This window comes from Paralichthys olivaceus, chromosome 14 (genome assembly GCF_024713975.1).
Source record: "Paralichthys olivaceus isolate ysfri-2021 chromosome 14, ASM2471397v2, whole genome shotgun sequence".
Taxonomy (NCBI): domain Eukaryota; kingdom Metazoa; phylum Chordata; class Actinopteri; order Pleuronectiformes; family Paralichthyidae; genus Paralichthys; species Paralichthys olivaceus.
In genome coordinates, this window is record NC_091106.1 from 15,614,823 (window position 1) to 15,628,130 (window position 13,308).

General features: G+C 41.4%; 1 protein-coding gene across 4 annotated transcripts in view; it reads left to right on the forward strand.

Annotated features, from left to right (window-relative positions):
• Positions 1-13,308, forward strand: part of LOC109636652 (protocadherin-15-like) — a 190,050-nt gene that overhangs the window by 130,860 nt on the left and 45,882 nt on the right. For all 4 annotated transcript variants that reach the window (XM_069538674.1, XM_069538672.1, XM_069538671.1 and 1 more), the window contains 4 exons: positions 14-244; positions 3,215-3,331; positions 7,604-7,744; positions 8,824-8,936. In XM_069538674.1, the coding sequence (XP_069394775.1) occupies positions 14-244; positions 3,215-3,331; positions 7,604-7,744; positions 8,824-8,936 (602 nt within the window). The remainder of the gene's footprint in view (positions 1-13; positions 245-3,214; positions 3,332-7,603; positions 7,745-8,823; positions 8,937-13,308) is intronic.

Consider the following 13,308-nt stretch of genomic DNA (forward strand, 5'->3'; position numbering starts at 1 on the left):
CTCTTCTTCACAGGCAGAGGACTCAGACCTCTTTTCCAATGTCACGTATCGGATCAAGACTGAATCGGCCCGGCAGCTGTTCTCTCTGAACCCTATCACAGGGGAGTTATCTGTGCTGCAGACCCTGGATTTTGAGGACCTGGCAGCTATGGGCATGGGGGCTTCTTTCACTTTTCAGGTGGAGGCTGTCGACCAAGGAGGGGTCATGCCTCCAGGGCAGGCTACCGTCACGGTCCGCATCACGGTAAGAGCCCGCAGACAGTCAGTCGCGCAGCCTCTTAGTCGTCTCCTCTTTTCCCATCTATCCTCATTGTCCCTCAGGATCTGCGGCACTGCCAGCGAATATGTGATGAGTCATTAGCAGAGTTTTACAGTAGTAATAGCTCGCCTAAGCCTCAGTCCAAAAGGGGATTATTGTACAGTAAAGTACCTGCGCTGCTATTGTGATCCGAAATCCAGTTGTTGTGCCATTCAGTGCAAAATCCGAATTAATTTTCTTTGTGAAACATCTTCTGACCTCCCAACCTGTTTGTCCTCACAGCATCACCGGGACAAGGAGCACTGATGGATAGGTGTTGTTGCCTCAGATCTGAATGACTCATTAGCTTTGTGACAGCAATTATGTCAACTTTTTCAGGAGCTTGTGCTCCCTTTCCAACCTTTCGAGAGATTAACAGCTGGATGTCAACACAAGGATTAAACGCCTTGTGTTGTGATACTATTTTTGCATTGTTTGTGTTTGTGTGTGTATTGATGGGTGCATGTGAGTAATTCTGTGCTCGAGAATGTGTGCATGAGCATCTCTGTGCATGAATCCAGTCCACCCCTAGTGATCGTCTCAAATTCTGCAGAGCCAAGCTCTTTGTATCAGGATGAATGGGAGGAAGCTTATCCAAACAGGCTCGCCACATGGTCTGCCAACTTGCAGTGTGAGTTTGTCCGCTGATAAGGACAAGCTTTGTTGCAGTGTTCCTGGTGTCACTCAGGAACAGCATTTGATAGGACAAGGCATCGCTCAACCACTGATATCAAACCAGTGTGTGCTGTTTGAAATGGCAGACATGAATTAGAATGAGCCTAATGGATTCACACAAGCTTATCGGGGACAAGGGATGGAGCTGATTTCCCTGATTCCACTTCCTTTCTCACTTAACACGTCCAGAGGGCTATTTGAAGTCACTTGTGTTTGATTTCCCCTCACACTGTTTTGTTGTTGTCTCTTTCATCGGATGCCTTGCAGTGATGGATTGAGTGTCCTGCGTGTCTGAGTCTCCCAAACTTTTTCTTCAGAAGTGGAAGACACCAAAATACAGAACTATATGCGCAAACAAACATAGCATGTGAGCTTCAAGCATGCAGAACAAGGATCAGGCTTCGTTGATCATAGCGAGAGGCACATCATAGATTTTCTGCTGGGAAACATTAAACCTGCGGACAGATCAAAAGGAAGCTGCCCTTCACCTCTGTGTTTATAGAACACATACTGTTGTTGCCTGTGGCTCAGTCGAAAGAGAGAAAAGTCAAGGGAAAATCGGGCTGCTGCAGTTTTCCTTATAGAACTAAGCTACTCCCCGGAGATGTGTGAATGACTTACTGACTTTTCATCCTCGCACATTAAAGCAAAAGTTGCACAGTTCGCAAGATCACATATTTATTTTTTGCATGCCCACCATATGGCAGAGCTCTGCTGTGCATTAGTGACTGCAGGGAGAAGGTGATTAAAAGCAGTGGTGATGTGAAGTTCTCACATATGTTCAGGGGAGATGTAAATCTCTGAATCCAAGAAAAACTATTTCATCGCCTGGGGGGTGGGGGGGTCAGAAAGATAAGAAGAGATAAGAAAGCTTCAGTCTAGTTTTTGTGGTAGTAAGATCATTTATTTTTCATATAGCTCAGATGTTTATGTTAGCGTGTCAGCCCTCTCATTCCCACTTGATTTTGCCTTTTGAGGTTTTTGTATTTGTGAGGTTAATTCAATTTGATGATCTATCATCTATCATTTATCATCCACCGTAACTCCCACTCTTCATCAGGTGTATTCAGGAATGTCTCTTCAGTAACAATGAACCCAACATAGAAAAATGTATTATCCATCCATCCATCCCTTATCTATACCACTAGTCTTTGAGGATTGTGGGGGGCTGGAGCAAATCACAGCTGCCTGTAGGCAAGAGGCAGGTTATACACCTTTCACAGGTAGCGACTGTATTTCCTGGAGATAAAGGAAAAGTTTCTGAATTCAGACACGAGGAACAATGATTCTTAGTTGAGACGCTTAAATATGGCACTGGGGCTATGTTCATTCTCTTCAAGCATCCAAAGGAAATGAACTTCGGTAACGCAAACATCACAAGACGGAACTCATGAGAGAAGATTTAGAATATAGGGATATTCAACATCTTGTCCTATATTCTAAATCTTCCCTCAGAATGCAGTAAATATTAAAGTATTAAAGTTATGCACAAGGAGGCAAACCTGATGTTCATATGTCATCAACTCAGACTTTTGTCTTATCATGTAGCCTGAAATCATTTTCTATGTGACAGAACATGTCGGTTGTGATGTATGTTGAATATAAAGATAAATAATAACACTCACACTCACATTCACACCCACAGGAAATTTTGATTCTCCAACTGACCTAACATGCTTTAAATATAGATGCGATTAATTTACGCAAGGCATAGAATAATAAAAGCATTATATACACATTGAAGTAATAAGTTTTGTTGAGCCAATACAGGTACTTGCCATGTTCACATTTTCACTGACTCATTGAGTGGGATAAAACCCCGTAGTTTAACTGTAATGGTGTAAATACAGAACGTGTGTATGTTCATATGTGGTCACATTGGCTCAGATGCACGGCTCTTGAAGTACGAGGACAAAGCCGGCAGCGTGGTGATTTATCGCACAGGGACAATTTGTCTGGATCCACAATAACTTGCTGGAAGTATTAACAGAAATCAAACAAAGCTGCAGTTGCAAAATCTCCACTGCCACAATATGTTTGAGCATACAGACAGTGTCAGCAAAATTACAGTTACACTCTCATAAATTAAAACAAGCCTTTCAATGACGCATTGTAACTGTAACTGCATCTGAGCATTTTTGCCATATGACACTGTAAAGTTTTACATAACTGCAAAATGTAGGTGAAATCCAGCCACATACCTGGTAAATTTACATTTATTGTTTTTTTTTCTGTGTTCAGGACATGAACGACTTCTCCCCCATCTTTATTCAAGACCTGTATAAGGGTTTGGTGGCCCCCAACGCAGAGAAAGGAACAGTCATCACAACTGTTTTAGCTGAGGACCAAGACCCACCTGTGAGTATGATCAGAAACACGACACATGCAAGGTATGAAACATCAGTGGTTAACACATGAAGCGTGTCATTAATAAAGGAAGCACTGGGTGATTTTTTTTTTTTTTTTCACCTTCTCCCTGCGTGTTTTTCTCGCAGAACATCAGCTAATTTAGCTGCAGCATTTCACACGATACATTTTAAAGATGTTTCCAACACTTGGCTGCTCTCATTAGAGATATGGTGCCGTGTATATTTCCATTCTGCACCAGTAGTTCTAATTGTGACGGAGTCTTGTTTAGCATCGACTCTTGTATGAGTCATCTACCAGTTGCCTCAGACTCCTTTACCTCACAATATCTGAGCCGGTCCCCCTGGGACTGGAGCTATGAAGATTTTATCTTTTCCTCTTTTTTTCTTTTGGAGTCTGTGAACCGTGGAACAGAATTACACAATGCAGAGGAGAAACTGTGACACTCTATTGAGACTGGAAATTGTGTGACGACGAGGAGGCAACACAGGAGCAATAAACATTTACTGGGGGATTTAGTTCCTTGGTTTTAGTCTGTCAATAATTTTACTATTTATATCCATTAATATTAAGAAAGAACCAGCCTGTGCGTGTGTGGTTCTGTCATTCACCTCAGCTGAACCACTTTCATTGGCAGAGCCACATACCTTTAAAATTTTATTGCACTTGGTGAGTCAGCGGTTTTCTTTCTCATGTGCTATCTTCCTCTTTTTTGTTCTGACAGTTGTTGCCCCTTTTATAGGAATGTCACCAATCTGCCTTTTCACTTCTAATCTTTTCTTCATTTTTGTTTGAATTTTTTATGCAGAACAGGCGAACCCAGTGGCCTCCCTGCATGGCCATAAAATTGTCCAGCTCTTAGCAGGTTTTTCAGGAAATTCATGTATGGCTGGACTCTATGAATTTTATTAGTGACCCACCTGCTGTTAGAACTCTATCAGAGCTGGGTGAGCTCATGGAGTGTGAGTGAGCAAGTGGAACATATCCAGCAGTGTTGTAGCACAAGTAAAAGAAGGAATTCATCTTTATGATAGCAGAAGTGAAAGGAATTCATCTTTACGTCAGCAGTGGCAGCAAGTGAGACATGGAAGTGACTCAGTGCTTTGATGGACACAGGGATTAGGTCTTCTAACAGCAGCCCACTAACCCAGTCTGTTATTGACTGGGATTTGAGAGCTCAAAGCATTTTATCGACAGGCTGTCTGTCATAGAAACCTTCTTTTGGTGGAACAGAGTTTAGTTGTTCATCGCACACATACATTCTCCCTCTCTTTGATACACATGAAACCTGCACACACAAAGGAAGGAGAGGGAAAGACTCACTCTGGCTGATGGTCTTAGTGCAACATTTAAGTATATTTGTGACTGAAGGTAATAATGAAGTAGACCATGGGCTTTATATAAAGATGGATGACACATCTGTACTTCTCACTAACCAGACGTGAAGGCAAAATATCAGAGATATGAATGCTGCCATCTTCCACTCTGCACAGTAGCGAGTAGTTTTTAATAGCATCAAATAAGTAATGAAAAATGAGCACTCACATCAGTGTGATAAAAACTACCTAAAATGACAGAAAGCATATTTAAAGAAAGTGTGTTTATTATGTATTTTTTTATTTATTTTGGTCCATGTCCCATCCACTAACATGGACGGGACATGGACCTGGCTGTACTGCAGCCAGGGGGATGCAATAAGCTTTGGCAATAAGCTTTGGCAATAAGCTTTGGCTTCACTTTTGGGGAGCCGACATGTCGTTAAACTTCATATACAGTGTTTGGCGTCGACCCTTGCAGCTCATAGCTTGTTTCTTTTACATCTTTTACAAGGTTTGATATCTATCCACTTGTAGGGATTGAAGGGATGAAGGGATTTTAAGGCTTCATTTAGACCTGGAGACCTCAGGTCTGATCACAATAGATCACTGGAGACACATTTAAATACCAGGTTTGGATTAAAAAACTCAGATCTGTCCATGTTTTGATGGGAGAAACGAAATAATGGAAACACATTTTCCAGTAAAGTTGACGAGTTGTCCTTTTTTTTTAGATTCCCATGTAAATCAAATCTGTAATAAATTGATTTCAAAGAACAAAATCACCAAATAAGGTTGTGTTTATCAGTTTTTTTTTTCTGTCTTATTCTCTGAGCTCAGGCCGTGTTGTTCTGCCATGTCTCTGAAGCATCAGTTGGAGTTTCACAATGTGTCTGAGTTTGTTCTTTAATTCATGAGCTGGCGACTTTATACTGTAGACAGCTGTATTCTAATAAATAACTTTTATCAGTCCCACAATGGGAAAAAATGCATTTAAAAATGATGTTTCTTAAAATCTGCATCGAGGTTGCAATTAGTAAAAAAATGTCTGATGCCAACGAGCTGTTTTTGTTGCTCATCTGCAATATTAATTACACAGTGAGTTCACTCCAACAGTGGACATAAAACATTAATTGTGTGCATGGAATGCCAAATAAGAAGTGTTTTTTCGACAGAGACAGAAAGTGAAATGCTGCTGTAGCTACATAACATTCAGTACCTGACTCATGTTTTAAAATAAGTCATGAGTCTGGGAGATGCTCCAATGAAAATGTGCAAAAATGAACAAATTACCAATCAATCAATTAAAGATTTTACCAAAATCATGAAACACAGGAGGAAAATATAAATGGCGTACTATGATAAAACATTTTTCTAGTCTTAAAGATCACACAAAGCGATTAACACTGCAATTCCACAAGGACTTGTTGACTTGCATACTTCTGGTTATGCGTCCTGCAAACTAGAGGATTTTGAAATCTTATCCTTAGTGTTATTATCATGAGAATGCTCACAAGTCGAGACGCAGGACCACACAGCTGGCATTTAAACAAACCATTTCTGAGTGGCCATTTCAAAGACTTCGGAACTTGCAGAAACTTTGCAAACGTGACTTCCAACTTGGAGGCAGACTGCCGGCAGGTTTTGGCTAAATCGCCCAATCGCTGTTTGTTTCATAGTCCATGAGCATCTCCAATCCTGAAATCAAAGAAGCTCAAGTTCACTCTTAACTATTATAGGATCATTTGTCCAGATAACTTGTTCGGATCAGCCTTGAGTCAGGCCCATTATCCTCTACTGTGCAGCAGGCTTGAGTGGAGAACCTGCTCTATCTCCTGATATTGTTCGGAAGGCTGCCAAGTTATTAGTGGTTATTATTATTACTATTCGTAAATTATGAGTCTCTAAAATGTTTGTTTTCTACTAAACATTTTCTTTATTGGTTTTCTTTGTTATGGTCCTGATATTCCAGTCTCATTTGATAGATGGGTTTCGAAGGCCAACTAATGACACAAATGGGGAGAGGAAGAACTAGAGGCCAGCCTCTCTCACTAAGTTTTCAAGTCTGTCTATGAGCAAAACACTTGTTACGTTCTCTTCCTTCGTCACTGTAGAGGTTTTGCTTTTCAATCCACTATATTAGATTCTTCTTTGTGTTTTGTTATTAATGGTCTGGTCCTGACATCTTTTCCATTACATGTTTGAAAACAATTTGAAGAGCTTTTAGAAATGATTAGTAACCTCTTAGAGACATATTTGTGTGAGTAAACCTCCCAAGGGATCCGCTGCTACTACAGGATTTACCTCTCTGCTTTAGCCCCAGGTTTTACCTCAGTCCTCGGGGGGCCAAATCAGTTTAGGCAAGGTAGCAGAGCTTAAAAAAGCTTATTAAAAATCAGACTGAATTTTAGGTTCAAAGCGAAGAAACTAGAATAAAATAAGCTATGGAGATGATTAGCAATCAGGAACCATGATTAATCTTAATCAAAGGGTCATGTTAAAGCCCAGGCTCTCACTAATGAATGTAAGTGTGTTGCTCTGGAGACCAGAGGGCTGAGTTAAATGGAGAAGGGTTTTTTTTATTCCAAATGAAAGGAAGAGGTCTGAGTCGATGAATAACAGTGGGTTTATATTATATTATAATGATACGGATAGACTAATGAGGGCTATGACAAGTTAAGAGTTTTTTCAAATGGAGAGGCGTTTGAGGTTCTTTAGAGAAGAGCAACCTCTTCTGCGGCTCTGTCACATTAACAAACAATGACGTGGAACAAATACACTCATATTCCAACCTCTATGGCGTGAATACATTTTACAGAACATCATTACTGTGACAAACTCCTTTCTCCATCTGCACGGCCTCATCTGATGGAGGGAGAGTTGGTGAATAAGTGGATTGTTCTTGTGCTATTGAGTTAGTTTGTGTTCTTCTTTCTCCTTCCTCCAGGGTACCCCGGCCAGCTTTGTCCGCTACAGAGTGGACCAGGACAGGTCGCCGTACAGCGGCAGCATCTTTGATGTGGAAGAGGAATCTGGGAGAGTCATCACTAAGGTCAACCTCAATGAAGAGCCCAGCGTCACCTTCAAGGTGAGTGGCAGCGATTTATGGCGACATCAGATATTACAAGCTGCTGCTGCTGCTGCTGCTTGTAAAGTCAGTCCAAGATATCAGCTGCCTCGTGTCTCAGACAACCTCCGACCTCTGAGTGATCGGATCTCAGGACATTTGGTTCAGACCTGAACTTAACGCTGTCCACTTGTAATTGGATGACTCAGACAGATACTGATATCAGTTTGAAAGAAGTCTTTCGATTTTTACAAAAAGGCAAACTACTGCATTGATTTGAATAAATAATTATGATGACAAATGATGAGGATAATCATTTATCATTCATTTTAAGTAGTCTGATGTTTTTTAACGTGCATGTTATTTCTACATCCACTTGTATTGATTTTACATCGTTCAGTCAGTGTTTGCTTCTCTGCCTCTCTTGTTTTGCAGCAGGTCAGAAATATCTACAAATTGACTCTAAAATTGAATTATAATGTGTTTCCTGACTTGTGTCTGTCTCAGTGATCATGTCATCGCTGCGTTTGTGTCTGAGACCACCAGTGATATTGAGTTTTCTTATAGATTAAACAAATGCCCTCCCCAGGCGCTCGTATAATGTCACATTACCAACTTAAGGTGACCTTGCGTAGCTGCATCTGTGGTTGTGAGCGCTGGAGCAGGTGCTGCAGGATATTTGGTCCTAATGAGGATGTTGTCACTAACGCTCCCATGCTGTCTGTCTACCTGCAGCCCCCTTTTTATTCCTCCTCCTCCTCTTCCTCTGTTTCTTTCAACATTTGTCAGTGTTTATTCTCTTTCTGCCCATCGCTCCCTCTCTGTCACCTCGCTCCCCCGCTGTTTCCCGCAGGCCCCGTTCTCCACAGTCTGTGAATGTAAATCAATACATACTCGTTCTCTGGGAGCTTCGCGGGCTCCTCGCCAGATCCCATTTTGCCAGGCTGTCTTTATTAGGATGCTGAGCATGTCTACAAAGAAATGCCTGGCAAATTCATAAAATAAATTATTTGTGCAGTGAGTTTTATTGGGGGAGAAATTAAATAGTTTTGAGACTTCATTTGTATATTGTCTGTGTGTGTTGTGTTTCGCCCTCTCAGTTGTTTGTGATAGCCTTCGATGATGGGGAGCCGGTGAAGACGAACAGCACGTTGGTGGAGATCACCGTCCTCCAGCCTTCTCGCATCCCAATCTTCACCCAGGAAGAATATAAGTAAGTCTCCTTGAGTATGGATGCAGCTGCCTCTGCCTGTATATTTATACACCCAAGAGCAATTTAGGCTGTAGTCCCAGACACAGAGAAAGTGGAAGAGGCTGGAGGAAGTCGATAAGGTATCATAAAAACACCTTGACGCCCATTTAAAGCTGTAGCCGCATCTTCATTTCAACTTTTCAATTTTATATTTACTTTAATATTACCGTTTTGAGCTGCTGCATGTGGTTGTTCCAAATAATTTTATATATTTTTGTCATAACACTCAACACACAGTGAAGTGGCCCCAGTTGCGTTTCTGTTTCTCCATCTTTGTCATGCTCTCTTTTCTGTGCATGACTGATTAATGAGTGTTGAGTATAAATATGTATAAGAGCTTCAGAGTAGATGTTGCAGATCATCACTGCTGTAAACCACAGTTGTTTCTCTCTGAGGGCAAAGCCAGGCTTCGCTCCGAGTTTATTAAGAGTCTCTTTTGACTAGATTAAGTGTTTAGACTGTTAAACCTGGAGCGAGAGAGAGAGAGGGAGATGCAGGATGAGAGAGGATAATCCATACGGCTCGGAGATGACTGACTGCTACACGTGGGATATACAGCTGTACTGGGTCAGTGTTGGGTGGAGTTTGTCTGCACTGATGTTGCTGTGATTCAGGAGGAGGCCAAGAAGTCATCTATAATTAAAAGTAAACAAGGATTATTAATGCTCTAGCTGAAGCTGCTTTGAAAGATCCTCCATGATTAGTGAGTACAAGCATTAAAACGATCTGTTGTGTTGTGCTGCAGTCGGTACCTGTCTGCTGTGTTCAGGAGATTTTCACGAGACTCTTAAAGCTTTAAAGTCAGTGTCACCTGGCACGATATGAGTACTGAGGCCACTTAAAGGGAAAAAATATATACGAGACAATTACATTATAATATCAGAATCAAGTCTTGATTTTAAGAGAAGAGAATCATAATAAACAAGTCTTAATGTTACAAGATTGAAGTAATATTGTTACGGAATAATAATTTGAGATCCTGAGAATTAAGTTGTAATATGATATAAAAAAGTAATTATGTGATGAGAACAAAAATCATAATTTTGGGAAAAGGAAAATCACAGTAAAAAGTCAGAATATTGCAAGAATAAGGTGTAATATAACAAAAACACCTGTATGTGTTGTGAATGCATCTGTCCCGGACACTCTCCTGCTGCATTCTTTATATGTGAAAGGCAAACTGCTGAAAAAGTCCTGACCCAAATTTTCACACATTTTACGGATTTCGCTTCTGAAAACTGCTTTTGTGTATTGTGTCATCTGGATAAGTGTGTGTGCATTGAAGGTATCCTTTCCTGACAGTTGTTAATCCAGCACTTTGTGAATGTGTTCACGTTCTCTTGTCACTCAGCTTTACTCTGTGATTGATACACAGGCACGGCAGCATCACCCTTAAAAGGCTGTTGATTAATGCTTTGAATGAGTGCTCTGTCTGATGCGCACACGGAAGGTTGAGACTATCGGCGCAGGCCTCTGTGGAGTGTCACACTGACAATGCTAACCATACACAGCGGCGGGCCTCGTGTAAATTATGAGCCATGGAAGCATTAACCAGGTGCTCCACCCTCTCCAGCTGGACAAGGTTCTCTCCAGCAGAGAGCGTCCAATCTGCTCCTTCTGCGATCAACTGTCCCTTCATTCCACGCCGCTCTATCGCTCCCCATTGTCGTCTCCCAGAGGAACCTCCAGACACAAATCATTCTCTAAACGTCCACAGAAGATCTCGTCTGTCTCTGTGTAGGCAGTTAGAGCTGTGCCTACAGCTCCAGCTCACACAATTAAAACAACTCTGCAGGGCTTTGGCAGACTTAATGATTTCTGCTCCTGCTTTATGGTTGGTCCCCTCCATCTGTCAGAGGGAAATGAGGGGCTCCCAGTCATTTTTGGCTAAAATAGATGACTCGTGCCGCAGTCGACTGTAGCAGCATGCTGCCACTTAGGTTTCACATGGTTCGAGCAAAACACTTTGTGTTGTCTCTGTGGAAGTGCTGTTGTTATTCACTTATTTCACAATTGTCTTGATGACCCAATCAGATTTCTATTACTTTTTAACTTGCAATGAGGAATATTGTTTGTTTTATTACCGAAGCAGATGACTCAAAGTGCTCAATCTATACAAAACTATGGCATTCAGTAGAGTGAATGACTCCACCAAGGCCAGACATTTTCTTTCTCTAGATCTGCACTAAACAAGGTGCAGGTACATGTAGCAGGAGATGCCCCGTGATTTTTTTACTGTGCAGCTTTTATTAGCTGTATCGGGCTCAGGTTGGGTTCAGACAGAAAAACACAAAGCCTGGCAGGTTCAGTTCGGGCTCGGTTACTTTCCTCTCAGGCTCAGATGGTTTTGGACAGAACAATGTGGCCTGAGCTGCTCTCTATTCTTTACAACACTGGTATCCACTGAACCGTTTCACCGCTCCTCCAGCTTTACGTGTCATCCAAAGACACAGTAGAGCAGGAGGATCAGTCAGACTTATGATGTGTCTTCTCACTTGTTTTTCTTGATGTAATGTAGTTTAAAGACCAGACATATAGTCTGTTAGTTGTCTTGGAGAAAGATTGTGTATTCCTGCGGCAGTAGGTCTGCACCTATGGCAGAAATTGAATATAGAATAATCTTCATGATGTTTTCACTAGTTCGTTTCATCTAAATCGTATTAATTGTAGTTTTCTTTACCCCCGAAAAGGCTCATTATATTAAAATTCTTTATATTTACACAGAGGGGGTCCTCGCTACGGAGGCCGCAATGTTTTTTACATTAGTTCAGACGTGACAACCTAAACAACTTTTGAGTTTTTATGACAACTGAAGGCCACAAGGGTTGGGGGGGGGGGGGGGCTACAGCCTATAACCAGACAGTTGCATCAACAATTCAACTCTGATCTGTTGCCTGTTGATCAAGTTGAAGTTTCATCTCTGGCCAGGTGACAAGTGATTGACTCGGTAATCCTCTTGTGTCGACACCTTCATAGGAAGGATTTTCTCGTATTTTTCAGGGCTTCATCTTGGTATAGCTACATCATGCTGCTGCAACTATATAGTAAAACTTTTGCAAAGCACCTATGTGCTTTTTCACCACTGTCTTTTTTCCCTCCAAAGCTTTTTCCTCCATCTTTATATTTATCTGTCTCTCCCACACACGCTGGGTTTCTGCTTCTGCCCTCTCAGTCCTCTGTTCCTTTGTGTGCACTGTTGTCAAGTGAAATCATGTGTTGATAAGATGTAGGGAAAAATATGCAGCATGCGATTTTATGTTTTAGACAGATCTGTCTGATATTCATATGTACTATATAGTATAGGATTGCAGTCATACATAGATAAAAATGCATAAATGTGAAATATATATGATTAATCACACAGCCTGCAGCATATTGTAACTTAAAACAGCTTAAAGCTAATTTCTTTTAATTTCCTTTTCTTGGGTTTGTTTTTAATTTCATATTAATGTTTTTTTTATTATTATTATTTTATTATTATTAATAATAATTATAGTTAATGTGTATGAACATAACATTTTGGAAAGATTTCGGTGGAAATAAAATAGGATCCTTATTGTTAAACCACTGTGAATGGCTCTTTTACATGGAACTCACGAACACAAGCCTTCGGCAAAGTCTTTAGCGCTGGGCACTGGGAAGGGAATTATTTCCCCCTGGGTGTGTGGCCGCGGAGGAGGAGGGGTAAGCTGCTATCTAACATGGTCCTTCGACGTGAATCCCCCCTCTCTCGTACTGAGGGTATACTTCTCTGGCCCAGCGCTGGAAACCTGTGGTCTGAGCAGTTTTTCTGTGCCGCTTATCTCCACCACAGCACTTCCCCTTCTAAATCTACTCTAAATCACATGAGACTTTTGCCTCAGTGCTCCTGAGTATGTCGTTTTCCTTTCCTCCTTCTACTCCTGCTCCTCTCAGTCCCCTGAAGCCCCCACTCATTCCCCCTGAGTTTTTTTCCCTCTCTGCTTATGTCGCTCTCTGTCAGTTTCTCTCTCACTTTGTCTTCCCTTTGCTTATCTCCTCGCTTAACAGTCACTATAGCCATTCATTTCCTCTCTAGCGAGGGGCTGAGTCTGTCTATGTGGGATTGTGGGATTCTGCGATAGACTTCTGATAGACATTTAGAGTGCTTGTTCCCTCTGAAGCATATTTCCACACTTGCCTGATTGAAGGGAATATCATCTGGGAGTGAAATGTCACACTATCGTTTAATTCTTCTAGAGCGACAAATTAGAAAGCAGATGTTGTGCCGTACCTGTCTCATGAAAACATAGTCACGCAATCCTGAGAAGAGTACTACAGCTCGTTATTGAGCGATGCTTTTAGTTATAATGTT